Raw genomic sequence first — 27,014 nt, forward strand, 5'->3', positions numbered from 1 at the left:
TGAATTTTACGCTGTTGATATTATTGTGCCTCTGTTTGCTGCTTGTTCCTCAGCTGGACTACCAAAATAAGGCTTCCTCTGCGCTCTGGGAGCCGTCTGACCCAAAACCTATTTCATGACGTGCACCCGTCTCTGCTGCTCTTCCTGCATCGCCTGCGGTCCATCACCATCTACAACCATGTCAGTCAGCGTCTGCTCGTACAGAGACTCCTTCACAATCCTCATCTCTAACACGCTTCCTGTTTCTGTGGGCAGAGCGAGAAACGCCTCGTGACCATGACCCGCAAAGACCTGAGGAAAAATGTTGTAGAGGTGGAGCACTCAGAGGGCATCGACCGTTGGCTGGTGGTCAAAACCACTTTGTATCCTCAAATGGTGATGCCCCCCCACCTCCTCCATGGTGTTTTGCTTTCAGACTCACTTCCTTTTTGTGGTTTTAGAAATTAGGCTGAAATCAGTCCCTCCTCGGTTTAGGATCTGGGGCTGCTTGGCTTTCTGTCTCATCCCTGAAGTGGTTTTCCTTCCACAAAAACAAAATGCCAGCCAAGATTTTGAATGACCTGTCAGGCCGAAAGGGGCAGCTCCTGCTCCTCTGTCTCTGGCAGAAAACTGGTGACTTTCCAGCAGCCTTGCTCCTGTTTATTTTGAGCACTTTTCCTTGTCTTATTCAGGGAGAACAAGATGTTGAGTCGACTGAGCTGGCTCTGGCTTTCCAGCTCTGCAGTGGCACAGCAGAAGACCTCATATGCCAGCCTCAGAAGCAGCCGGTGTTTGCGTACCTGCCTCTCCGCAGTTTTGGATTTCGCTTCATTATCCAAGGTAAGAATGTGGCTGTGGTAAATGACGGCTTATCCGTCTTTCTAACCGGCACTGTGATTGACCGATAATCTTGTGATCTGTAGGAGACTTTCACATCCCCTCCTCTCGGGAAGATGTTGACAGGGACAGCTCCTGGAACCAGTGGCTCCGATCCGAAGTACCACAACTTTTCCTGCAGGCGATGGCGGTCTTTGATGTGAGGCAGAACTGCAGGGAACAAACAAAATAATTGATCTTTTGAAAATGGTTCTTGTACAATAATATTGGACACACCCTGAAAAGCTACTTCCAGCTAAAGTTGACATTGTTTTGCATATTTCACAGAGCGAGAAGATTCCCACAATGCTTTGCACAAGCTGGACTCTGATGATCGTTTTCTCCACTTTTTGTTTCAGGATCACTCAGAGTTCATGGGGCTAAAAGGACTCTGCCCCTTCCTGCAGTTCATACCCCTTCCTGATGAAGTGTTGGACTTCTTCAATCCTGTTGCCGGGCAAATTATTCATCTGTTGAAGGACAAGGCCTTCCTACCAACACGTAACTCAGGTATGACTCACAGAATGTGTAGAGGAGGGGTGGGCACACTACAGGAATACATTTCATTGATAATCCTGATTAATGTTTTACTTTCCTTGTAAAATTCTGGTGTCTCCCCATTAATGGTGCACCATTATCTAAGTGCAGAAAGTTACTCTGCATTCATGGGGTCTTGGAATATTTGTTCTTTTTCCGATCATTCAAACGCCACACCGTCACGCCAGTCCTCTAAATTTGTTTTTTCTCTGAGGAACATCAACCCATTGTTGCAGTTGGCTGTAAAGTGAGAACTAAAGCCACAGTTGCAAAATAAAAACTCCAACAAATGTTTTAAAGTATTGATTTTCATTCAAAATGAAATCCCGTTTTTGTCCAGATTCCATGTTGTTTCTCTCTCTCAAGGGGTGACTTTCTAAAAGACTCTATCAATGTTGACTATTGAATACTCTTTGAGGCCCACCAGTTAAAACCTTTTCTCTCCCCTGGTGTGAATGGAAGAACTAAGAGTCTCATTGGACTACAAAAGCATGTGATGTAACACTCTCCTCATTATGTCTTCTCAGACGGTGGCGTCGTGTACAAACTGCCGTCTCAAGTGGCCATCTGTCAGGACGCCGTGATCCGCGACATCATCGGCAGTGACGAGCTGGAAAAGCACCTGTCTCTGTCTTATCTTCATCCAGATCTGAGTCCAACACCTCCCACCTCTCTGCTGACTCAATTGGGAGTCCGATACCTGCAGGGGTCTGATGTTACCACGGTAACCACAGCCATGGCAAATGAACTGGTGGAAGCGGGGCACATGCTCAAAGGTGTGTGCAGCCGTGGGGTTGCATCCGCTGAGGCGAGGTGGATCAAAACTCTCAATTATTTTGTCTGAAGTTCAAATAATGTTTCTCCTCCAGAGGAGAAAATCCGTCAGTTGGCCAGGTTGCTGGTCTGCAACTTCCGAGCTGTGGAGCATGGCTTTGGAGATGCAGAATCCATCCTGCAAAACCTTAAAAATCTACCCATAATCCCTCTGGCAAATGGAAATGTGGTGACACTAAATAAGGAGGGAGTGATCTTCCTGATGGAAGAAACTAAGGCAAAGAAAAAGAAAGCTCAGGGTCAGACGGGTAAGTCTTTATTTAAGCTTTTGATGTCTGTAGCTAATTGTAGAATATGCAGCATTAAGCTGAATGTATTAGGTTTGTGCAGGGATTTGTCAGCATTAGCCGGTGAAGCGCTGCTAACACTAGCACATGGGCATTCTGGGCTGGTGCTTCCATGAAAATCAGCAGTTTGAGTGGCTTTCTTTGGCTTTGGTTTAGCCTGCCTGTCTCGCGTCCACATCTTGCCCTTATCCATCTCTTAGAATCAATTTAGATAGCGTTTGTCGAGTTTGAAGGGCAGTTAAATTCCTAATGTCGGGGGAGAGAAGACTCTAAGCTGCCATCTTTGCGGCTGAACTTTCACTTGGTTTTTCTGGGACGTTTATGTGGCTCAGCTGAGAGAGTGCAGGTGCAGAGTTCTTTAGAGAATGTCCCTTCATTTTCTATCTGTCTCTCACCATTAAGCTAAAGAGAAATCAAAGCTGTACAACGTCCATCTTTTAACTTCACAAGAACAAATGTTTGTGTGTTTGTCTACTCAGTTTTTCACCAAAGGACTTAAAGACATCTTATTGTCAAACCCATTAGAACTAAAGAAGTTCAATCACTACTTTATGCTTATTTTTATAAACAACAATTGACGTTTAAAAGACAAACTTCATCTGAAACATATGAATGACAAGAGCAGATGGTGGAGAAGGGAAAGAGGGATGAAGCACAGAATGACCCCCTCACCCTTCATGTGATAGTCTCCCCAAGTATGAAAAACAAGGCTAGTCAAGGGAGATTTTACATGTTTTTGGAAAAAGGCTGATTGGGACATTAAAACAGAGGACAGCAAATCCTGACACGGCATGACACTAACATGACAGTTATGACAGAGGCGGCCTGGTTTTTACGTCGGTCATAATAGGTGAAAGTAGTGCAAGAGGCGCAATGTGCAGCACAAAGTTGATGCTGCGCTTGAAGGTGAAGTCAGGCGGCAGAGGTGAGTGTGGATGCTTCAGAGAGGCAGCCAAGTTCAACGCAATGTTCCGTTAACCCTTGTGCTATCATAGGTACTTTAACATTGGGAGTGGGGTCATCTAGACCCACTAGACAGTGCGCTGAACCTTTTTTCTTCAATGATCTTCACTGGTGTCCATGGATTGCATGAAATCTTTCCACCTGCATCCACCTTTGACAGTCAGTGTGTGAATGGGTGTGTGACTGAGTGAATGGGACTGTGACTGTAAAGCGCTTTGGGCCTTCCAAAGAGGGTAGAAATCGCTATAGAAGTATAAGCCATTTACCATTTACCTTTGTCATGGTAGGGAGAACACGTCAATGTAAGGATCGGGTCATCTGGACCCCATAGAATATTGAGCAGTGCAGGCTTCAGTAGGGAATCATGGCCTAACCATGTCAGCTTCAGAAAAACAGGTCACTGAAGCATCGGCGTTTCAATGATAAAGATACTGGATGTTTTCAGTATAAGAAAACCAGAACCTGTCACTAAGAACCAACTGGAAGACATTTTAGTTTTGCATTTCCTAAATCTGAAGCATGCAGACACCAAACACACTGTGCACTGACAATCAGGAGAAATCCCCCAAAGAACCAAAAACTGTAACTTCCAAACAAAAAGACCTCTATGTAAATGTGGCTTTTGTGTGTGGGATCCTCCTCCAGGAGCAGTTTCTGCCCTGTACAAGGATGTCAGTGTTGTTCACCCATCCCTGCTGAGTTGTTTGGGGCTCCTGGAAAGCCAGCAGGTCCGAGAGCTGCTCAAAAGACTTGGCGTTCATGAACTGGAGCCGCAGGAGCTGCTGGAGCAGTACATCTACCCCACAATAAAGAGCAACAACTGGAAGGTAACACAAACATGCATGTTCAGAGACTTCAGAAAAGGCTCAGTCGCATTTCCTAGAACTGTCAGTCTTTTTTTAACTTATTTCTATCCCCAGTCAAAATCTGAAGCTGTGGTTGTGAGTTATTTGGTTTTTATCAAGCAACACTCCTCATCGAGCCAGGAGTATGCAGACATCGCGGTACCCGTCCTCACCTCCGAGGGCTTGCAGTGTCCGGCCACTGACAAGGTGCACTTTTCCAAGGCGTACAAAAACATCAACCTGCGAAAGAAGCTGCCTGGTATGAGAGGGAGACCGCAAACGCTCACATGCTAGACCCAAACAAACATCACGATCTGATTCATTTCTGCGCTTTCCTTTGTCTTTAGGTGTACGTTTATGAGCAGCAGTGCGCTGTATATAAGAGAGAGGACTTGCTAATGAAAACTGTTCAGGAAAATGTTGATCACAGGCCTTTGAAGAAAAAACATGTTTCTGTTTTCTTTACTTTGACTAGATTGGATGTGTTAGTTTATTTTGAATATTTAAGTGCAGAAAATAGAACCAAAAATCCCACAGAGTTATCAAACTCGTTTCAGAAATAAAGAAATGCATTGATCACAAAAATGAAGAAACAATTGCATAAATTGGAGAAGACTCATAAATAAAGATTTTTGCACTGATGCATATAAACACTTAGGTCACGTTAGATTAATTAAATAAAGTCATTATAAAGTGATCATTAACTAAAGTTTGATTAATTTTTTGATGAGGAGTAGAAAGGAGACAACGTATGTAACCCTTGTTCTATCCTAGGCACTTTAACATTGGGAGTTGGGTCATCTAGACCAGTGTTTTTCAACCAGTGTGCCGTGGGAGATGGCCAAGTGTGCCGTGGGAAATTGCCCTCATTAACTGATCTAAAAACATTTTCCATCTCCAGGAGTTCAGCTCTGTGTTCATCCAAACAGGCCCTGATAAAACACTGAGGAGTTAGGAATATAAAAGATCGTAAAATACCTTTTCTTTGCGTTTATTTTATTTTATTTTATTAAAGACATTTTGATAAGAATGACGTACCGCGATTCAGCTGCACCTTCGGCTGTATTTTGGAAAAGTCCCGTGTTGGGGGGGTTAATCACATGTCATTAGTCTGACCAATCAGAAGTGCTTAAAGTCTTCACTTCCTTGTCCCGATTTAGCTCGTAAAGTCGCTCAGTTCTAACAGAAATACCAGCTAAAGCTCGTCTTTAGCGGTGTATCTTTCCACAGAATCCGGTATCAGACCGTGGAACAAGTGAACAAAACAATGAAGCTCCGAAAACCGATCTTCGGCCGTTTTATGCACTACATTTCCCATGATGCATTGGGTTGTGAGAGTGACAGCGCAAAAGGAGATCTGTTGTTAAACGTCTTGAAACTAACGAACACACAAACTGTTTTTAAATCTTATAACTTAACTTTTATTGCATCTTTTAGAAAAAAACAGCTGCAGTTTCCAGCTTTTTCTGCAACAATTATCTCAAAAATGCATGTGAGATTGTGGAGGGAGGGGCTGTAGATCAATACAGACTGAGTTTCTCCTTTTTTTTAAATTTTTGGATGCTGGTGTGCCGCGGGATTTTTTTTAAGGTTAAAGTGTGCCGTGGCTCAGAAAAGGTTGAAAAACACTGATCTAGACCCACTAGACAGTGATCAGAACCTTTTTTCTTCAATGATTTGTGATCTTCACTGGTGTCCATGGATTACATGAAATCTTTCCACTTTTATCCAAGGAGATGGAAGGGGGGGGGTTATCTGAAATAGCACAAGGGATAATCCCACCCCTATTGAATCGTCATATTCTGGTTCTTATCAGATCAAGTGCAGAGTCTAAAAGACAAAAACTGCAGCTTTTTCCTGGTGAAGCCGTGATAACACAAAAACATTGAAGATAGGTTTTTAGGCTTTTCACTGCAGGATCATAAAACCCATAAAATCACCTTGAAACGACGACTTCGCCTCGAAAGCGTAGACCGATGGCAGCACGCTCACATCTCCAGCTCCACTCCTACCGACTTGTTTAAACTTTAGGACTCAAATCAATAGGAAAGAGAAAGAAGTTTGATTTGAATATCAGAAAACAGCAAAACCAGTAACTAGTGTTCTGGTGTTCATTTCTGAGAGTGTACTTAACCTGAAAAAAGCTGAAATGATTTTGTTTTTCAAGGATTTCTTCTCTCCTTCAGGTCTATTTCACGATCTAGTTTAGCCAGATTCTTCACAGGCCTTGGCTTTGTTTGCATTAAAACACACTGAAGCGAAATATCCTTTTGGCAGGACTGCAACTGATTTCATTTATTATTTTCATGAAGGACAAATGAGAGAAATGTTTGTTTGTCAAGTCGTTTACTGTGTGTTCTTGTTGTTCTTTGAGTGCGAACCCTCTGCCCTTCCACTCTCCCCTTGCTCAGGCTGTGATTGGATCCTGGTCAGTCCCCGTTACGTGGAGACAGACGGGGACGTGGACGGATGGAGGGAGCTGCTCAGCAGGCTCGGCGTCAGAGATGGCCTCGTCATCCGTAAAGAACGCCGAACTCTCACCGCTGAAGAGCTGGTGAGGAGAACGCCACATACAGAGCAGAAAACCCCCCAGAGAGGCTTTCATAGTGGTGCATGTGGGAAGCTGTGCTACAGCTCTGCAGATAGTTTAGGGTTCAAAACCTCCCATGCATCTATGACTCATCAGAACCATGTGCTACCACTTTTATTCCTCCTCTTTGAGGCCACTGGGATGATAGAGTCTGACTACATGTAGCTGCAAAAACGATTAAAGGAGGAAGATGCTAAATGATCTGTGCACCCCAGGACTGGGAATTCTTTAGGTAGAGACATGATGGCTGAAGGAACATGTGTCAAACAGACTTGAGGCTGTTGGTATGTTAACATTAGCCAAATAAACATCTATATAAAATGCAGGTCATCCCACAGTGGGTTACATGCATTTAGTTAGTTTTTTAAATCAAGCAGAACCTTCAAACTTGTTAAGCATAAACTCCTCTAATGTTTTTGCATCTGTAGCAAATGCTGTTTTAATCAAATTTAGGCTGTTGGACCAGAGCAATGGAAATCAGCATGAGATGTCTGCAGCTACTGAGGAGCTCACTGTGTTTTTCCGTCTTTTGCACCAACAGGCCAATAGTCCCTGGTCAGCTGAAAGTGCAACGTGGGACCTGAGTGCAGCTCAGGACTGTGTGCTGGAGGATTACACCTGTGAGGAGTTTGAAATCCTGGCCAAAGCGAAGCTTCCAGGCAAAGACCTGCTGCGGCAGAGGAGGACTCTGCTGGAGCTGCTGGAGGCTAACTGGGACACTGGGTAAAAGAGTTTCACTCCTCCACTGAAAGCCAAAGCAATCCATCACTGATGCATGTCATTGTGAAAACTTAGGTGGACCTGATTTATGGAGCTTTTTTTCTGAGGTTCAAAGATCGTTTTCCAACAAAACCAGGAGATAAAAGCACAGGGCTTTTTCTAACGCACATTAAAATAATTTCAATAACAAGAACTAAAAAGTCTTGAAGTTGAGCATCTAGACTTCAAATCTTCTATCATGAAACGTTTCCCCACTTTGTCAGACTGATAAAGCCACTTGGATGAGTGGTGAAATGTTTCAAGACACAAGAAAGTAAGTCCAGATGCCAAAAATCAAACAGCAACACCTGGATAAATAAGAACTTTACCAAGAACAAAAAAGTCTGAGTCAAACTTTCATGTCCTGGTTGTAGCTTAGTGAAGAACATTTTCTTATGCAAACAGACGTAAATCAAAAAGATTTCATGTGGGTCCATTTCTAATGCTTTACACATGTCCTTCTTGCAGACATCTCTACTCTCAGTTCCTCACAGCTCAAGTGATTGACAGCAGTGGGCGACCAATCAGAACCACCAAGTCATCTTTCCACCACCTCCTGTGCAGCCTTGAATGGATTCCAGCTCATCGGGAGCAGGAGGGAGAGCAGCAGGAGAAGGAGTACCTGTGTCCAGGCTCAGTCTACCTGTCATTACCTGAAGTTACCAGACTGCTTGGAACTCACATCTTTTATGTTGACTTAAACCCCAGCGAGTTCACTAGAGCTCTGGGTAAAGCACCGTCTGTTCTCTGGTAGCTGTTGCTGACCTTATGGCTGTTCTGCATCTTTAGCCCTGTGGTTTCCTTCGTAGGGATCAGAGATACCGTCTCAGTGGATCTACTGACCCACTACCTGAAGGAATGGTGCATTAAAGCTCAGGCAAAGAACCAGGAGCAGCAGCCTGAGCAGGAGTCTGAGGGGGCCAGTTTCACCACAACAGTTGAGCACATCCACAATGTTTACACTTACCTGCAGGCAAACTGTCCTCAGAGCAGCCTGAAGGAGCTCTTCCAGCACACCCCCGCTGTGTTTGTGGAGACCCACAGGTACGCAGCACCTGCCGACATTCTCTTCAGGCTCAACGCGGCGCCGACATCTTACTGACCGTGTGGAACTTGTTCAACAGACGTAAAAAGAACTGGTGTTCTGGGCGCTTCTACCACCTGAAGGAGGTGTGCTGGACCGATACAACCACCATGTTCTGGCATTACAGGAGGTTGACTCAAAGGAAAGGCAGCTTGGTCCAGAAGCCTAAAATTCTGGAGGGTTTCTACAACCAGCTGGAAGGCATGACACGCTTCTTCACCAGAGTGAGACGCTCTGCATTCACAGTTCACACGCACTGAACGGAGCTCATGGTCTGATGTCAAAAGGCTCAACCTCTGCAGACAACTCTTCACATCCAATATTACTCTTTCTCATTTTAAAAACTTGGATCCATTCAGACAAAAATCAGTTAGAGCAGTTTGATCATAAATCCATAGACAAAACTGAGATTACTGAGATTTTTAAAAATATCCTGTAATATTGATGAGTCAGGACGACCTACGTTGTTTAAACAGGCTTTAATTATAACACAGACCCGCCATTCCCCCTGTACTCCAGCCTCATGTACAACACCGCCTCCTAGTGTGTATCTCGCGATAACGAACAACTCGCATATGTCACATCCTCCTTTTTAACAAGTTAGGAAACAAATAAAACATTTGCATTATACTAAAAAATATAACATCCCAAATCGTAACTGAGATTTCCTCTCTGTATCTAGCAGGTAATCTCACCTGGTCTGGTTCTGTAAAGGATAGATTGGTTAGGTTGGTTATTGTCATGAGCATCAACAGTCTGCTCGTTGTCTTTGGGTTGTTCAGTTTGTTGACTCTCATCATTGTTGTTGTTTTCTTCATTCATACTCTGTTCCTCTGCTGGTGGAAAGGTTTTCTCCGCCGTTCTCCTCAGGTGTTTCCTGTTTCTCCTGTAAAGTCTTCCATCAGGTGTACGAACCCCAAATGAACGTAGTTGCTCATGCTTGTTTCTGCCATGTTGTTCCTCTCTGCCTCCTAAAATTCTCTCCTGCATGCAAGTCTGGAAGATTTCTTATCTGTCTGTCTTGTAATAGGTCCCATGTTTTCCACTCTCTGCAGTTCTTTAACCTCTCTGTCTCTCAGGACTACAGGAATCCTTCTGGGTGTGTGTACGACTGGTGAGACTGAAGGGTCTATTTGAATGTGATGTTGACCGGGGAAACAACCAAGACCATCAAACAGATCCTTTTAGTCTTTGAGAATGTCTTGTTCTCTTCCAACATCATTTACTCTCTGAACTGAGCCTCATTTACAGCATGTAGCACCTCCAACTATAATAGTGCTCACATCTTCTTGTGCTTTTTTCCTTTGTACTCACAGATCAGTTGTTTCTTGCCAAGTGCTGCCACCTTGTGACCGAAACAGGGAACTACTTTTGTTTTATTTGCTTTCAACGAACCTGCATCTTCAAGTGCAGGGAGAGTTTTCACAGACATAACATTACAACCTGCTCCTGTGTCCAGCTGACGTCTCACCTGTTTTTTGTTGATCGTGGAGTTTTCTGTCCAAATCTCAGTCTTTGTATCTCCAGAATCCATCACAGCGATGGCTTTTTCCTTTACTGCTCCCAGAAACACGTCATTTTCACTTTCTCTCTGCTCCACTGTCTTTCCTTGCTGCTTCCTTTGGACTTGTGATCTGCACATTTTTACTAAAATGATTCTTTGTATTGCACAACATTTTTTAACTGCATGCTTGAGTCCACATCCATTGCAGTTTATTTCCTTCAGCTCTACTTTCACTGGTTGAAATGTTCCTTTACTTCCTTTTGTCATAAATCTACTCCCTTCTGCTTCTTCAGTGAGAGCTTTCACCTGGCTGGTCGTTATTTCACTGGCACAGCAAATATTAACGCTCTTTTCTAGTGTCAGATCTGCCTCTCTGGGTAATCTGCTAATCTGCCTCCCACCTGGTCATTCGTAATGCCACACACAGTTCTGTCACATACCAGGGAATCGTGTAAGTCTTTGAATTCACAGTCCTTGGCTTTGTTTCTTAAATCTGTGACATATGCATCAAAGGTTTCTTCCTGTTTCTGTGCTCTTGGGAAGAACATGTAAGTTAAGATTTTTAGGTTCACAATAGTACTTAAACTTCTTTTTCAGCACTTCAATTTTGTCTTTCTTGTTGTCTCCAAATTCAAAAGTATTGTATACTTTTGCCACTTTGTCTCCGGTGACGTGAAGAAAAGTTGCACATCTCACCTTCTCTGAACTCTCTGCGATGTACAGAAGAGCTCAAAACGCTGCCTCCACTTTCTCCAGTTCTCCGCCAAGTTTCCTTGCAAACTCAGATCCGGTCGTGGTTCAAACTGCGCCATTTTCTCTCAATTCTTTTCTTCTGACAACATGTCCTATTTATGAGTCAGGACTACCGCCGTTGTTTGGAAAGGCTGTAATTATAACACAGACCCACCATCAACCTTGTACTCCAGCCACAAGCGCAACCCCTGCCTCGTAGTGTGTATCTCGCGATAACAAACAACTTGCATACGTCACCTTTGTAATAAAAAACCTCTTGTATAGCCCTTGTGCTATCCTACATGTTTTTCTGCCTCTTGTGTTAACTGCAACTGTAGCTACTGCTGTTGTTCCCAAGACAGCAGTGGCAGCTGGGCAGGTCCTCTGTGGCGTCTTGATTTCAAGCAGAAGACTAACAGGCTTGTAATTCTTCAGCTGTTGCTGTGAAGATGCATTTCCAGATGAAGGCCGTCGTGTTTTGAGTGTCGCCTGTTCCACAGATTTAAAGGCGGTTCATGCATTATTGTGAAAGAAGACTTTCAGCTTTACTAACACAAATGTGATTCTGCGTCTCATGTTCAGGTGCTGGAGGTGAACTCCAGCCCCACCGTAACACAGTATGTCAGTTTACTGGAAGCTATCTGCACTTCTACACCGACTGCAGAAAAGGTTCAAGACGTATCAGTGATCTTCGCCAGACTTGGTGAGACCGCCGCTCCTCCAGCAAAGCACCTGTTTTCTTCCCATCTGCTACGACCTTCCACACCCTTTCTCACATCCATGACCACTCAGTTTTCTGATTATTGAATGACACATGCTGATGTGCACTTTTACATGTGTGTTATTGGAACAGCTCAATTATGTAAAGACCAAGAAAGGACCCATGAGGACAATGAAGGGTGCCGCGCCAGTCTGAAAGGTGAGTAGTGCTTGACTGATTGTCACTGAGCCGCATGTCCAGCTTCCATGTCCAGCTGGGGAAGATGTTTGAGCTGAAAAGTCAAGCAGCAGATCTGACCTTTGACTTTATCAGGAAGCAGCGTCTGAAGGAGAACTGCAGCTTTATTGATGTCTGATGATGCTCTCCTTCAAAAAGTTGTTATCAATCATAAAAGCAAAAACGACAGGTCAATGAATGAAGACTGCACATACACCCACCCATCCATCCATCCATCCAACAGTCAAACCTGGCTACTGTTGGGTAAAGTTGTGGCGCACCCTGGACAGGTCACCAGCCTATCACAAAGCCACACACACACACACCTGGAGAAAACCCACACATTCACAGGGAGAACATACAAACACCTCACATGTGTTTAGTAAGTCAGACGTTGTCATAAAAACATTAATAATAATCATTATATCAATCAATTTTATTTGTTTGGCCCCTTTCTTGGTACCAAAGGTTGCAATACTTCAGGCAGGGCACTCATCTATCCTTCCTCCTCTGTTTAGGCCTGCTGGCTGAGAAGGTGGTCTTTCCCACCAAAGACAACAGGTGGGTGAGTCTGGCTCAGAAACCCCTGATCAGTGACAAGAAAGAGCTGGAGAAGATCTTCAAAGCTGAGCCGAGTCTCTGCCTGCTCCACCTGCCACCAGCTAAGAAGAAGGCTGTTTCCGGTCGTGAGTCGGGTGAGCTGCTGCTTGGGAACGCTGCAAAAACCAGCTTCAGGGGCCAAAATGACCCAGATGAAATGAAGCTTAAAGATGGCATTCAGACAGCAAGAATGCCTCTGTAGTTGTTCAGCTCTCTTCATTTCAATTTAGACAAATCTAAGGTGGTGTGCGGGGGTGAAAAGCACAGCAGAAAACAGTCATTTTCTACATTAATAATGCAGAATATTGACACTGTGTTTTGAAGGCAACGACCATCTTAGTATCTGCTGTTCGTACGACCAGCAAGCACCGCCTATTTCCCTTAACTCCAAATAAAAGTTGCTTTTAAGACATACTATAAAAGTGCAGACGACAGAAATTTAATCAGATTTTTTCAAAAATATGTGAGGGCCAAAATCTCAAACAAAAGATGTGTTATTGAATATCAAAGTAGCAGACAGCAGGCAGAAGAGAGTTTAGAGAGTTTATCAAGACGAGAAGTCTTGATCAGCGGCAGAGGCTGGCTGGTTTGTAACTTCAGGAGCTGGAGATCAGGACTGGAACTGAGAGCGTGAGCAGGCAGGCGGGCAGAAACAGAGAATGAAGGGTGTGACTGTTGCCTCGTCATCACCAGGTCATAAAGCTGCAGAGGCGGCCTTCAGCGAGTCAGACAGGCTGCTGTTTTTGGAGATCTGCGGCGTCCGTCGGCTGTCCCAGTGCGTCACATATGAGCCGCAGACCGAGATGCTGAAGCCCTGTCCGTCCCTTCAGGCCCTGGTGCGGTCCGTCATCCCCTACATCCAGAGGTTTCTCTTCCACCACGATGAGCTGTCGCAGGTTTACAGGCAGCTGAGCAAGAGGAACATAGCCCAAAAAATCAAGTCCCTTTCTTTTAGAGAGGTTTGAGCATCTGAAGGAATGAATGTTTCCACTTCTTTTCCTTTGACGTTCTTGGCTGATTACCATGGGTTTCCAGGTGGCAAAGCTTTACATCGTGTACCGGCTGAATGTCGCAGAGAAAGAGGTGATGAAGACTCAGGATGTCGTCTGTCTGCTGAAGGATGAGAAGGAGCTTTACATTCAAAAAGATCACCTCTCTGCCAAGCTGGATATCTTCAGGTTTGTTCCTGACACAGTCCTGATGCCATGTTGGTTCAGTCAGGAAGGAAACAGAACATTTTCCTCTGTTTTCCTGAAAAAATACAAACTGTCTAATGGACAGGTTTGAGGTAAAGTAAGAGAAATCCTGTTTGGATGAACTCAAACTACTATCAACTGTCTTGAAGTTGCTCTCTTGCTGCTTGATTTTCCTGCCAGTCGGAGAACAGTGAAGAGGATTCATCCCTCATAAATGTGTCGCTGTTTTCCGCTGACAGACATGGTGATGGTGGCACAGACACAAAATCTGTGCCACCAATGAGATCAATTCTCCGAAATGTTCTGGATCTGGAACTGTAAGACATGACTGAAAACCTCCCACATCACCATTTGGATCCTTTTACGGGCAAAACAATGCCAGAACAGCATTCTAAAAAACATCTGGGCAGGACATGGGGTAAAGCTCTGTCGGGTTCAATGAAATTAGCCCGATCCCTGCGCCTGCATGCATGTAAGGTCGCAACATCTGAAGCAGCTGATCTACAGGAGACGTCTTTGTGACATTGACCAAAAAACCTGCTGAAGTCAAGCAGCAGTTGAGTAGTGATAAAGACCACCGCTGCCAACCAAAAGAATAAAACATTTTGTTTCAACTTCAAGACTTGTTTGTAACAGTTTCTGCTCTTACTCTGTTCAAAGAAAATCCTTTCAAAGCTGACCTCATGTTTGTTTCAGGGAGCTGGTGAAGCTTTTCTGCACAGATGAAAGCCACAAAAAAGAGCTGCTGCAATTTTTGAACTTTTTGGTGATGACTCTGTCTGAGGTGAGTGCAGTATGGTTTCATCCCTTGTGCTATCCTATGGGGTCCAGATGACCCCCCCCCTTCCATTGACCTGTTCTCCCTACCATGACAAAGGTGGATAAAGGTGGAAAGATTTCATGTAATCCATGGACACCAGTGAAGATCACAAATCATTGAAGAAAAAAGGTTCAGAGCACTGTCTAGTGGGTCTAGATGACCCCACTCCTAATGGTAAAATGCCAAGGATAGCACAGAGGATAATTAATTTCCCACATTTAGTGAAAAAGTATTTATTTGCCTCACAGCTGCAACTTGTGCCTCCATCAGCCCTGGAGGAGTCACATTTGTAGTCTATTCACACTGAGGGGGCAGCAACATCCTCCTATTTGTGCAACAGGAGAAACAGGCGTGACCAAAATGACCTTTAATGTCTGACTCTGCTCTGCAAAAACTCAGCTTTGTCCATGAAAGATTCCAAGGCTCTTCTATCCCAAACACTGTTTTGGTTGGTGAACATTGTGAACTTGCTTGCAGGGCTCAAAGGAGCTGGACAAATTCCTGAGCAGAGAGGACATCAAAGAGCTGCCAGCCGGTCAAGAGCAGTGGGAGGTGCCAGAAGTGATCCTGGAAAGCGGTAAACAGACAGGTGAAATGCTCAGCTGTTCTGTCACACAACAATCAACAGTTTAAGTAGACATAAAAAATTAGGTTTATATTTGGTTAATTTTGGGTGTCACAAAGAAGAGAGGAGAGGAAAGGGGCAGGTTGGATCCTGGGAAGACACAAAGGAAAGTTAAATGTGACCCAGCAGTTACACTCAGTCACTTTGCCCTGTTGTCAAGCAGAAGCTGCTTCAAAGCTTGTTCTTGGAACATCCTTTTCAGCAGAGGTTGGATTTGTCCCGCTGATGGAAGCATAGTGCAGTCTTAGTCAGACCCAGTCATGCTTTTTCCACAGCAGTGGGCAGGTGGAGGGTTCAGATGTGAAGTCAACAGGTCAGACGTCAAGCTGGATTCATCATAGCAACAAGTGGAGCAGCAGATTTGCTCCAGCAACCTTTAGCTCCTTCTTTCTTTGATTTCCCAGCGTTGATTTATTATTATTATTTATTTTTTATTGGTCTGATGCACTCTGAAAAAGTTTTTCTGCACTTTGGGATCTTCCACTGACCGCATGTTCAGTTCATCTGTAAAAACACGACTCCTCCATCTGGTGTTTGCCAGATCACAGCACACAGAACAAGACCAGAGCTGAGACCAGACAAGTGAAACCCAGACGAATTCTGCCATCTGCACATCCAGCTCTGACGTATGACGCCGAGCCGGCTGAAACCCCACTGTGAGCTTCTCCTCCTTATCCCGAAATATCATGTAGATGTTGGTGAACAGTGGCTCTAACAGCTCCTCAACTCTTCTTCCTCCAAACCTCTTCTGGTAGACTCAGAGCTCCCGTCGAGCCAGTGGTGCTATCTGTTACATTTCAGGGAACGTCAGAGAGCGAAACAGGGCGTCCCCATTGGAACCAGAACTTTCCCCCCTGGGAAAATGCCGAACCTGAAATGGACACGCTGGAGGCCATGGAGCTCAACTGCCAGAGGCCCAACACTGTCAGTGCCTTATTGAATCTAAAACACGGATCCATTCAAGCAGAAGAAAGCGTGTCTGTGTAGGTTTGGTGGGCTAACTCGCTGCTTTCCAACAGGTGATGCATCGTGAACACGACATTCAAGTGATTGGGAGATGGGGGGAGCAGCTGGTCAACTCCTTCCTGTGTCACTGGAGAGACAGTCATGACCCTGATCGCCCCACCCATGTGCTGTGGTGCAATCAAGATGGAGAGAGCGGCTGGCCCTACGACTTCAAACTGACCTTTGGAGCGACTGGAAAGCAGAAGGAGGTGTTTGTGGAGGCGAAGTCCACCTCCAGGAAGGAGAAGGCCTACATCCAGATCTCTGTCAACGAGCTGGAGTTTGCAATGACAAAGCAGGAGGGTTGCCAATTATTCTTGGTGTTTAGCGCAGGAGACCCTCAGAATGTTCGCCTGTATCGCATCAGGAACCTGGCAAAGCAGCTGCAAAACAAGTCCATGCAACTATTCCTGTTTGTGTAGCTTTTTTGAAGGGGGGGGTCATCAGAAGCAGCGTCTTTTATCGCTACTGTCCTCAGTGTGCTTGTCATTTTGGCATTTGATTTATTATATTAAAGGGATTAATGGATGAACTGACTTTGTTTTCTCCCCTTTACCTTTACTGGAGATACACTGTTTTCAATTAAAATGCTTTTTGCTCCACACAATCTTTTGCCTTTTTGTTAAGCATCTTTACCAGTGAGTTGGTTATATATGTTTTTTTACTTATGCACATAGAGATAATGGTGGATGGCAGTAAACTACTAATTCAGCTCCTGTAACAGAGGTGATGCATATGTTTGATCAGAGCCACTGTAACATGACTATCAGCGAGTTGCCTATATTGCCCATATTTCTTATTCTCTCATGAACGTTTTTGCTCAACACTGATTTTCGGTGTTTCCATTTTACGAGTCATTCGCTGTGCTGGGCTTGTTTAGAGCGCTTGTGGTTTTAACGGTGCTGATTGGGGCTGGATTAGCCAGCATAGGCCACTGGTTTTACCAGAGATTAACCTCATGTTTATAGTTGGAGAAACGACAGATGTGGAAACTAGAAAAGTGGGTAAGCCATACCATCAGATTATGAATTTGTATTCCCATCTCTGCCGTGTAGATTTTATTTTTATTATTGTATTTTATTATATGGTAAATGGCATATACTTATAGTGCTTTCTTCCTCAAAGACCCAAAGTGCTTTACAGTCACAGTCAATTCAATTCAATTTCAATTCAATTTTATTTGTATAGCCCAAAATCACAACAACAGTCGTCTCGATGGGCTTCGAAGTAAAACATGAAATCAAAAGGATCACGAATACAAAGAGTTCAATAGAAAAATACTAAAATGAACTAACAAACTGACTAAGCTATACTGGCATCCCTGCCCTTAGACCCCCCTTCGCGGTAAGGAAAAACTCCCAAAAAAAACGGATTCCGGAAAAAACGAAGAAACCTCAGGGGTGCCCACATGAAGGAGGGATCCCTCCCCAGGACGGACAGGCGATTTACCAGAACTCTTAGAGAAGAATTAACTTATCTAAATCTACAACTACATATATAAAAGTCCAGCAGACGAGCTTCATCCAGCCGTGGTTATCGGGACAGTCAAAGGCGCGAGTCGAGCCGGAGACAGGAACCACAGCCAGGTGTAGGAGCGGGAGCAAAGGCGAGGTACTCGGTCAGGAACTGGAGCACGGATGAGCCAACTGGAGTCTGGAAGCACTCCCTCTCCCCAGGAGGGGAGAGGAAAAGAGGGACAATACATGAATCACTGCACCAAACAGAGGCATGGAGAACTAAATGATAAATTATGATCAAGAATAGAGGAGAGGAAGGGTAGAAGTAGAAGACAAAAGAGGACAGAACCCCAGAGCACCATAGTTACCCCAGCTTCAACTTCTAGCAGCCTTTTAAAGGAAATAGTTATTAAGTTTAATTTAAACACATTAACATTAAGTTAAATAATCTCTGAATACTAACTATTCTGACAATAAGCCTGTCCACAGAGGAATGTTTTCAGTCTAGCTTTGAATGTAGAAACTGAGTCGGCCTCTCTTACATGAGCTGGGAGTTTATTCCATAAGACAGGGGCTTGGTGGCTAAACGCTCTACCTCCAACCGTACTTTTACTAATTCTAGGAACCACAAGCAGTCCTGCATTTTGCGAGCGAAGTGTTCTCATTGGATGGTAAGGGACTATGAGGTCCTTAATATAGGACGGGGCCATTCCATGTAAGGCCTTATAGGTTAACAGGAGGATCTTGAACTTAATTCTAGAATCAACTGGGAGCCAATGGAGCGAAACTAACACAGGAGTGATGTGATCTCTTCTGCTGGTTCCAGCTAACAATCTAGCAGCTGCGTTCTGAACAAGCTGGAGACTTCTTAAGGAACTCTTAGGACACGCTGCTAACAAGGAGTTACAGTAATCCAGCCTCGACGTAACAAATGCATGGATGAGTTTTTCAGCATCACTCTTAGAAAGTATATTTCTGATCTTAGCAATATTCCGCAGGTGAAAAAAGGCAGTTCTACATGCCTGAGATATGTGAGCCTTAAATGATAAATCCTGATCAAGTAAAACCCCAAGGTTTCTAACTGTGGAATTGGGGGCTATACTTATACCATCCAGGGAGACTATCTGAGCAGACAGAGTATCTCTGAGGTTTTTAGGACCAAGTATAATGACCTCAGTTTTTTCTGGGTTCAAGAGGAGGTAATTAATTGTCATCCAGGTCTTGATGTCACTGATGCGGGCGTTCAGTTTCTCTATCTGGTCATTCTGGTCAGGCTTCACGGATAAATACAACTGCGTATCGTCGGCATAACAATGAAAATTAATGCTGTGTTTCCTGATTATGTTTCCTAGGGGTAGCATATAAAGCGTAAACAGGATCGGTCCCAAGACTGAGCCCTGTGGGACTCCATAGTTGACTCGAGTGCACTGAGAGGAATGGCCATTTACATTAACGAACTGATACCTATCGGACAGATAGGATTTAAACCACTGGAGAGCAGATCCTCTGATCCCTATGTCCTGCTCTAATCTATGGAGTAAAATACTGTGGTCGATAGTGTCAAGTTATGTCAAGTGACATAACTTGATTTAACTTATGTCTAATATTTGAGATGTTACTATCGAAAAATGTAAGAAAATCATCAGAGCTGAGAGAAACAGGAACATGTGGTTCTACTGAGCTCTGACTGCGAGTTAATTTAGCTATAGTGCTAAAAAGAAATCTTGGATTGTTTCCATTCTCTGATATTAAGGTTGAATAGTACTGGCTTCTAGCTCTACGCAGAGCTTTTTTATAATTTAATAGGCTATGTTTCCAGATATCCAGAGACTGCTCTGAAACGGAGCGGCGCCATTCTCTTTCCAACTTACGGGTTTCTTGTTTAAGAGAACGAGTTTCAGCGTTAAACCACGGTGCTACTCGGTTTTGTCTGACGAACTTAGGTTTCAAGGGGGCAACAACATGGAGTGTACTCCTGAGGGCTTGTAAGGCATCATTAACAAAGTGGTCATTTATACTAGGACTGATGCTATGGGAGCTGGTCTAAGAGTATTTTCTCAGAATATCACTAAGTACTGGCTGAACTGTGTGTTTAAACTCAGACACAGAACGGTCAGTTAAGGTTCTTCTAAGCTGTTTCTTATTCACTGGGGCAGAAGGATGTTCCAGTGTAAACTGGAAGGTAATCATAAAGTGATCAGAAATGATGGGGTTAAGAGGAAGGACACTCAGCTGGCTGATCTCTATCCCATGGGTTAGAACAAGGTCCAGGGTGTGCTTATGACAGTGAGTGGGTTCATTCACACTTTGGGTGAAACCAACATCATCTAATAAAGCGGCAAAAGCCTTTCCTAGACAGTCACTGGGGTCATCAACATGAATATTAAAATCCCCTAATATTATAATTTGATCAGAATGTAAGACAATAGTCGATAGGAAGTCGGAAAACTCAGTTAAAAATTCTGAATATGGGCCGGGGGGGCGATAAATAATTATGAGTAAAACAGGTTTTGGAGTTTTCCTGTTTGGGTGACTTAAAGACAATATGATGTTTTCAAATGAATTATAAGCATTTTTAACTTTAGGGCTGAGAAGTAAGCTAGACTGTGATATTACTGCCAAACCACCTCCTTTCCCTGAAATCCTGGATTTCTGATAGTTAGTATAAGTGGGGGGGGGGGGGGGGGGGTTGCTTCATTCAATCTAACATAGTCATCCTGTTGGAGCCAAGTCCCATTCACACACTCCACTGCTGAATGCTGGTGCCAAGCTAGAACCAGCAAAGGCGATGTGGGGTTCAGTGTCTTGCTCAAGGACAATTTGACACATGGGAGGGTAAGACGGAAAGTGATGCTGACAAACAGATCCATGCATTTGTTATACGGGCAGTTGGTATGGAATTATATGAATGGTTAACTCTTGTGCTATCCTAGGCACTTTAACATTAGGAGTTGGGTCATCTAGACCCACTAGACAGTGCTCTGAACCTTTTTTCTTCAATGATTTGTGATCTTCACTGGTGTCCATGGATTACATGAAATCTTTCCACCTTTATCCACCTTTGTCATGGTAGGAGAACATGTCAATGGAAGGGGGGGGGGGGGGGGGTCATCTAAGATAGCACAAGGGTTAGATGACCCAATTCCCAATGTTAAAGTGCCTAGGATAGCAAAAGGGTTACCCCCCCTCTGGAGTGGTGTGGTTTCATGTACAGAGAACCCCCCCCGTGTGTTGTAACTGCTCTCCGGTTGAACTGCACCGTCTCGCCCCGTGAGTGTCAGCCCTTGTTTGTGTTGTGTCGTTGCGCAGCGGCTAAAGTGTTGCTACGCATCTGCTGCACTTGGTTCTGCAACACCCAACGGCTCATTTCCACTGCATTAGCAAAGATGGAACCTGACCGAGATGTGGCGAGAATCTGGAACGGAGGGGGGGGGGGACACGGATGGCTAACGAGCTGTTAAATGGGCTTAAGACATGAGCAGCGAGCCTGACTTCAGGCTCTGCATGCAGAGAGGCTCAGGCTGGGAAGACCTGGGGGTTGATGGTGAGAAAAGCACAGTCTAGAGCAGGGGTCACCGACCTTTTTGAAACTGAGAGCTACTTACTGAGTCATATGAAGGGCTACCAGTTTGAATAACAAATTTGCTCAGTTTGTCTTTAGTCATGTATTAATAAAAAACAATGATACTCATTTGTGTGAAAAGAATCATCACTTTAATGATTTCTCACAATAATTATCAACAATGACGACAAGGCGGGAAACAGAGATTCATATTTTGCTCCCTTATTAATGTCAGTAATTGTTACATTTTCAGATGATCACTACATTTCATAGAAAAAATGTCCCATTTTCCCTATGAAATGACCAAATCTGCAGCATTTTTGACAGAATTATTACTGCTACATGTCATGAACACACTTTTATTTTGAACACATTTCTTCAATATGTTAATTCAACTTTGCTATGGCACTGCCATGTTTCCACTGACAACGTCTGGTATCTGTCTGACAGTAATACTGCAGCTGGGAGTGAGTCTTTCAGCTGTGCATCAGTGAGGCGTGTTCTGTGTTTGTTTTTGATGAAGTGTAGGTCTGAAAATGCTGATTCACAGAGGTGGGTTGAACCAAACAAGCTGGCTGCTTCATGGCTGCTGTGAATACATCATTGTACTTATCTGTGTCAACTAGGCACCAAAAGTTTGGTGCAGCCTGGTAGGCTTTGAGGTGGAAGTCATTTTGCAATGTTATGATTTCAATCTCCACCTGTCCAGCATCCAAGTTCCCCGATTCTCGGGGGTTAGGGACCAGAGACTCCTGCGAACACGGAGAACAACTCACCCCAACATTTTATTGCTCAAGATAAAGAGTTTTGTTTATTCAGAGCAATTGACTGAACCGTTATGTATAATAAACATATATTTAAGATATTGTCATTTTTAAATCTGTCTAAATGCAATTGTGATTTTAAAAGAATAGCAACATAATAAAAGTAAACTTTAGACGCAGCTCACTGGTGAATTGAGCCATTTTTAGAACAGGCCTGTGGGCGACTTATGTGGCCCTTGGGGGCGACCTGGTGCCCGAGGGGTCCGGGGTGGTGACCTCTGGTCCAAAGAAAGGAGATGGTCGACAGCACATCACTGCAGCACTGTTAGCAGTCTGGTTATTGACTTAAATCCAAATGAAATTTATGACATACATGTTATGCTTTCACTCTTTCACACCTGAGATGTCACCGGTGACACCAAAATACCACACGCATTTTTGACATTCCATAACTATTTGACAGTTTTTGCGCCGCTTTTCTCCACTTCAGCATCTACTGGAATTACGTTGATCACGTAAATGGGGGAGTAGTTACGGTATGTCAAAGAGCATGAACACTGGAGCCAGTTTTACAGAGTTCAAATTCATCTGCAATTTGAGGATGATGACAGATTTTTTAGATCCTCCGTTGGCACTTTAATGTTTCAAAGGTGTTTGAAGCTGGATTCTTCTCATTTCTTGGTGGAAAAAAGCTGAAACACTCCACTGGAACAGGTCATTTGTCAAAGAAAACACTTTCATTAACCCTCCAGACATTATCTGCTCAGTGCAGAAGTAGCAGAAGAACCGCGATAGTGGCGAACAGTTTAGGCGGCACAACTCAGACACGTGGTTTTAGCGGCAGAGTCATCATTTTCAGCTGCCACGCAAACGAAACAATTTAGGAGAAGGAATGACTGAGGAATGTGAAGACATAGTCAGATCAACAAGAATTTTATTTTATAGGAATAAGGAGACATTCAGACACTCAGATTGTGGTCGAACTACATTAGGTTATTCATTGGAATATTTGATATAGCTGTTTGATAGTCCTTGTCTTCAATTTTCTTTGTTTTTGGTGACCAATCTGTCTGTTCCCACATTTTCTTATACACCACTAAATCTCTCTTGCCCTCCTGTATCAGAAAAAGCAGAGCCTCGCCAGTGCAAAAGCATTGCTAAACCAACAAATAACAAACCGAAATACAATAATGTATAAAAACGCCCCTCTCACCCTCTGCGGGTGGTTTCTCCTCTAAGTTCAGGTCCTCTATCAGAGGCCTGGGAGCTTGAGGGTCCTGCAGTATCTTAGCTGTTCCTGTTCTTTTCTGGACTGAGAGGTCTGAGGTCTTTCCAGGTATCTGTTGTAGCCACTCCTCCAGCTTGGGGTTACTGCCCCGAGTGCTCCAATTACCACAGGCACCACTGTCACCTTCACTTTCCAGGCTTTCTCCAGTTCTTCTCTGAGTCCCTGGTATTTCTCCAGTTTCTCATGTTCCTTCTTCCTCATGTTCCCATCGCTTGGCACTGCCACATCCACCACAACGGCTTTCCTCTGTTCTTTATCCACCACTACAATGTCTGGTTGGTTCGCCATTACCATCCTATCTGGATCTGGATCAGGATCTTTGCCCTCTCATTCTCTACCACCTTCAGAGGTGTTTCCCATTTTGACCTTGGGGTTTCCAGTTCATATTCTGCACACATGTTCCTGTATATTATTCCAGCCACTTGATTGTGGCGTTCCATGTATGCTTTCCCTGCCAGCATCTTACACCCTGCAGTTATGTGCTGGATTGTTTCAGGCGCCTCTTTGCACAGCCTACACCTTGGGTCTAGTCTGGTGTGGTAGATCTACACCTTGGGTCTTGTCTGGTGTGGTAGATCTACACCTTGGGTCTTGTCTGGTGTGGTAGATCTACACCTTGGGTCTTGTCTGGTGTGGTAGATCTACACCTTGGGTCTTGTCTGGTGTGGTAGATCTACACCTTGGGTCTTGTCTGGTGTGGTAGATCTACACCTTGGGTCTTGTCTGGTGTGGTAGATCTACACCTTGGGTCTTGTCTGGTGTGTCTTGGAATATCTTTACTTGATGATATCAGAATTACATAATAAATATTAGATAATGTAAGTCCACACTATTTATATCTATGACTAAAATCTGTAAACCATTTAACTAAAAAAATATGCTTTGTATTTGCCATAATTATTACAGCTGTCACAGACTGATATAGTTAAACACATGTTAAAATATTTTCTTTAAATGTGAAACATTAGTTAGCAGATCAAATGAAAAAAAAACACACTTGTTCGTGTTGTAAGTGTGCAGAGGAATACACTACAAACCCACCTGCTAACGGACTGAATGAAACTCAGCAGGCGCTGCTGCCACCAGAAGGGGGCAGTCGTGCACCACACACAGCCCCCCTCCTCAGCTTCAGCATATCGGCAGGAGGGGTTTGATAGAAACCCATCAGTATCTGTCAGGAATTTAAAGGCTAGATAAATTATCTGACATGCAGAAAATGTATCATGTAAGCTAAAGGACAGGGGGAAGATAAATGTTTGCAGACAAAAACCTGCTGAAGAGTTTGATAAATTAAAGCGATCAGTTCAGGAGGATTTCCTGTTTGCCAAGATAAGATTTCAAAGCGAAGGCGGTGTCAACTGCTGCTTTGTTTTCATGTGGGATGTCTAATATCTAATGGCTTGCCTTGCTTTTAGTTATTTAGAGGTTGCAGAGTGGTGGAAGCAGGAGGTGTCAGGATGGATTATCATGAAACAAATTCCTTTAATCCTGCTGTGTGCTCCTTTAATAATGTATCATCATGATACACTATCAAGGTTAAATCAGGCTGTCTCCATGTTTGCATAAACAGGAGGTCAACATGCGTGTGGTGTGTGTTTTGTTTACAAATGTCACCTTTCATTGATGTTCTCAAACCCGGACATGGTGGAAAATACTGAAATCTAATTTGGAGGATTCATCTGTGAGCAAGAGCAGCATCCTTCTGTCGCTGACAAGAGAGTCAGTTATGGTGACAGACCTCCTCTACCTCCTGACGAGCATGCCATCATAAGGCACGGAGGTGGGAGCCTTATGATAGGGGGTTGTTTCCATGGACAAGTAAATCTTTTAATGTCTTCTGTAAAAGTTGTTTTCCACAAAAAGTAGTTTATGTCAGTATGTTTCTAATAAACAGTGTTGTCTTTCTTCACTCGGATCAAATAAGAGCCAACACCAGACCACAGAAGCTTGTGAAACTGTTAAAGACCATCTTAACCCAGAGGAATAAAACATTAACCCTGATTGGTTTAAAAACAAAACATGTCCAAAAATCATCAATGCCGCACTCCTGGAGTAACGCCAATGAAGAGTCAAGTTCTTGTTATGGATGAAGAGCAGCTGCAAAAGAACAAGTCACCAGGATAACCGCAATCCTGTTTTTGAATGAGTGTCACAAACCCATTCCTACCACTGCTAGCAATCTTTGAACCCTCAACAAATCCTAGCAAAGTTTGGAGAGAGACCATGGACTGTATATAACAACTGGACTTAGGTGTGACGTCAACCTTAGAAAATGGTTTACTTTTGCCTCCAATGAAGTGAAGTCAGTTTAGTCCTTTTTGGCACATATGGATGCCGCCACGTCGGAACCAGAAATTGTCAGTAAGCAATGATTGGACCAAGTCGGGACTAAGTCGACATTTCTATGGCAACCATTCCCACTAATTCAGAGTGGCCTTGTTGGAAATCCGCACCCATACCACATGAAAGTGGGCTCCCCGAAAAATGTCAATCAAACATAATGAACGCTCAACGAGAGACCAGATATTTTTAGTCAGGGATCTGATTGGCCAGTTTATAACTTGCACTACAGAAGTATCATGCATCATGTAAAAAAAATTAGCATTAGTAAGAACATGTTAACCAGATTTGTCGCTGGTGACATCTAAAGAACATTTGCTCTTTGGCATACCATAATTCAGTGGTCCCCGACCCCCAGGCCGCCTAGTACAGGGCAAGAGACAGAAACAAAATGCAGACACTAACTTCGATTATTTCCCTTTTGTTTATTTTCTGATAATGAAGGAAGTTTTATTTTTGGAAAACTACCGGATTTTGGTCACCATATCTGTCTGTCTCTATGTGTCACGTGACTTTAAGCAGCTGCTCTGACCGTCAAGTTAAAAGCCCAAAGCTAAAACCAAACAATTAAACACATTTGGAAAGTTTCTTTGGGGAGAAACGAGTCAGTGAGGAACCCGAATAAGAGTTTTCTAGCTCTGCCAGATATGCAGCAACTGACTTTTGTATGTTTCCCACTTGCAGGATTCATGTTTCTAATTATATTTAGAAAATACCAGTTTTTACGACACTTGTGTCATTTCATTTTGCTTCATTTATCCATCACACCTTAAAAGACGGTCCCACCTGAAGTTAGCATCCAGTTGTTAACATCCACTTCCATCCATGTCTTCATCTTCATCTTTAAGTCTAAGTTTAGACCAACTGCAAACATTTTACAGAGAATGAAGATTCAATCAAGTAAAGTTGCCGACCTGCTGACAATGTTTCTGATCTGAGGAAACTTGTAAACGGGAGACGAAGGGCAAATTAGGAAGGAAGCTGCTAAGAAACTTAAGCACAGAAAATGTTCCTCTGTGTTAAAAATAAATACACAATCATAATGCACAGGATTTATGTAAAAACAAAATATGAAAAATCTTTTTGCTCTGAAAGATGATCTGAGCCTGGGTTGACTTCTCACTGTTATAATGGGATTCTATGGAAAGAAAACTGTCATGTCGCTTTTATTGAATTTTTACAAACCAGAACCACTTCTACAAATCAACAATGTTCCTTTACCGAATCCTCGTCATCTGCCAAAAAAGTCTACTAATATTTTCAATTTTTTTAAAACTAAACCTCTTGTAGTAGCATTTTAACTAAAACAACAAGCTTTTAGGAAATGGGAAGCTAAAAAGTATTAAATGCAGACTTGGGCCCCATTTGGACCGATCAGGCCTGCTCATTACGTCGATTCTGATCGAGAAGGATGTGTGTAGATCGTGGAC

General features: G+C 43.6%; 1 protein-coding gene across 3 annotated transcripts in view; it reads left to right on the forward strand.

Annotated features, from left to right (window-relative positions):
• The window catches only part of LOC101171115 (uncharacterized), a 28,986-nt gene extending 12,206 nt beyond the window's left edge, over positions 1 to 16,780 (forward strand). For 2 of the 3 annotated variants that reach the window (XM_020712123.3, XM_078937716.1), the window contains 24 exons: positions 54 to 180; positions 256 to 375; positions 672 to 819; positions 903 to 1,015; positions 1,215 to 1,365; positions 1,920 to 2,168; positions 2,262 to 2,474; positions 4,122 to 4,303; positions 4,397 to 4,580; positions 6,733 to 6,875; positions 7,453 to 7,634; positions 8,139 to 8,398; positions 8,480 to 8,714; positions 8,795 to 8,978; positions 11,573 to 11,693; positions 11,844 to 11,909; positions 12,446 to 12,622; positions 13,221 to 13,486; positions 13,563 to 13,705; positions 14,420 to 14,507; positions 15,021 to 15,132; positions 15,710 to 15,824; positions 15,924 to 16,092; positions 16,188 to 16,780. In XM_020712123.3, the coding sequence (XP_020567782.1) occupies positions 54 to 180; positions 256 to 375; positions 672 to 819; positions 903 to 1,015; positions 1,215 to 1,365; positions 1,920 to 2,168; positions 2,262 to 2,474; positions 4,122 to 4,303; positions 4,397 to 4,580; positions 6,733 to 6,875; positions 7,453 to 7,634; positions 8,139 to 8,398; positions 8,480 to 8,714; positions 8,795 to 8,978; positions 11,573 to 11,693; positions 11,844 to 11,909; positions 12,446 to 12,622; positions 13,221 to 13,486; positions 13,563 to 13,705; positions 14,420 to 14,507; positions 15,021 to 15,132; positions 15,710 to 15,824; positions 15,924 to 16,092; positions 16,188 to 16,595 (4,156 nt within the window). In that variant the 3' untranslated portion in view covers positions 16,596 to 16,780. The remainder of the gene's footprint in view (positions 1 to 53; positions 181 to 255; positions 376 to 671; positions 820 to 902; positions 1,016 to 1,214; positions 1,366 to 1,919; positions 2,169 to 2,261; positions 2,475 to 4,121; positions 4,304 to 4,396; positions 4,581 to 6,732; positions 6,876 to 7,452; positions 7,635 to 8,138; positions 8,399 to 8,479; positions 8,715 to 8,794; positions 8,979 to 11,572; positions 11,694 to 11,843; positions 11,910 to 12,445; positions 12,623 to 13,220; positions 13,487 to 13,562; positions 13,706 to 14,419; positions 14,508 to 15,020; positions 15,133 to 15,709; positions 15,825 to 15,923; positions 16,093 to 16,187) is intronic. The other variant, XM_023949348.2, reaches the window with a different exon arrangement.
• The last annotated feature ends 10,234 nt before the right edge of the window (positions 16,781 to 27,014 follow it).

This window comes from Oryzias latipes, chromosome 19 (assembly GCF_053564925.1).
Source record: "Oryzias latipes strain Hd-rR chromosome 19, Olatipes_Hd-rR_3.1".
Lineage (NCBI taxonomy): Eukaryota > Metazoa > Chordata > Actinopteri > Beloniformes > Adrianichthyidae > Oryzias > Oryzias latipes.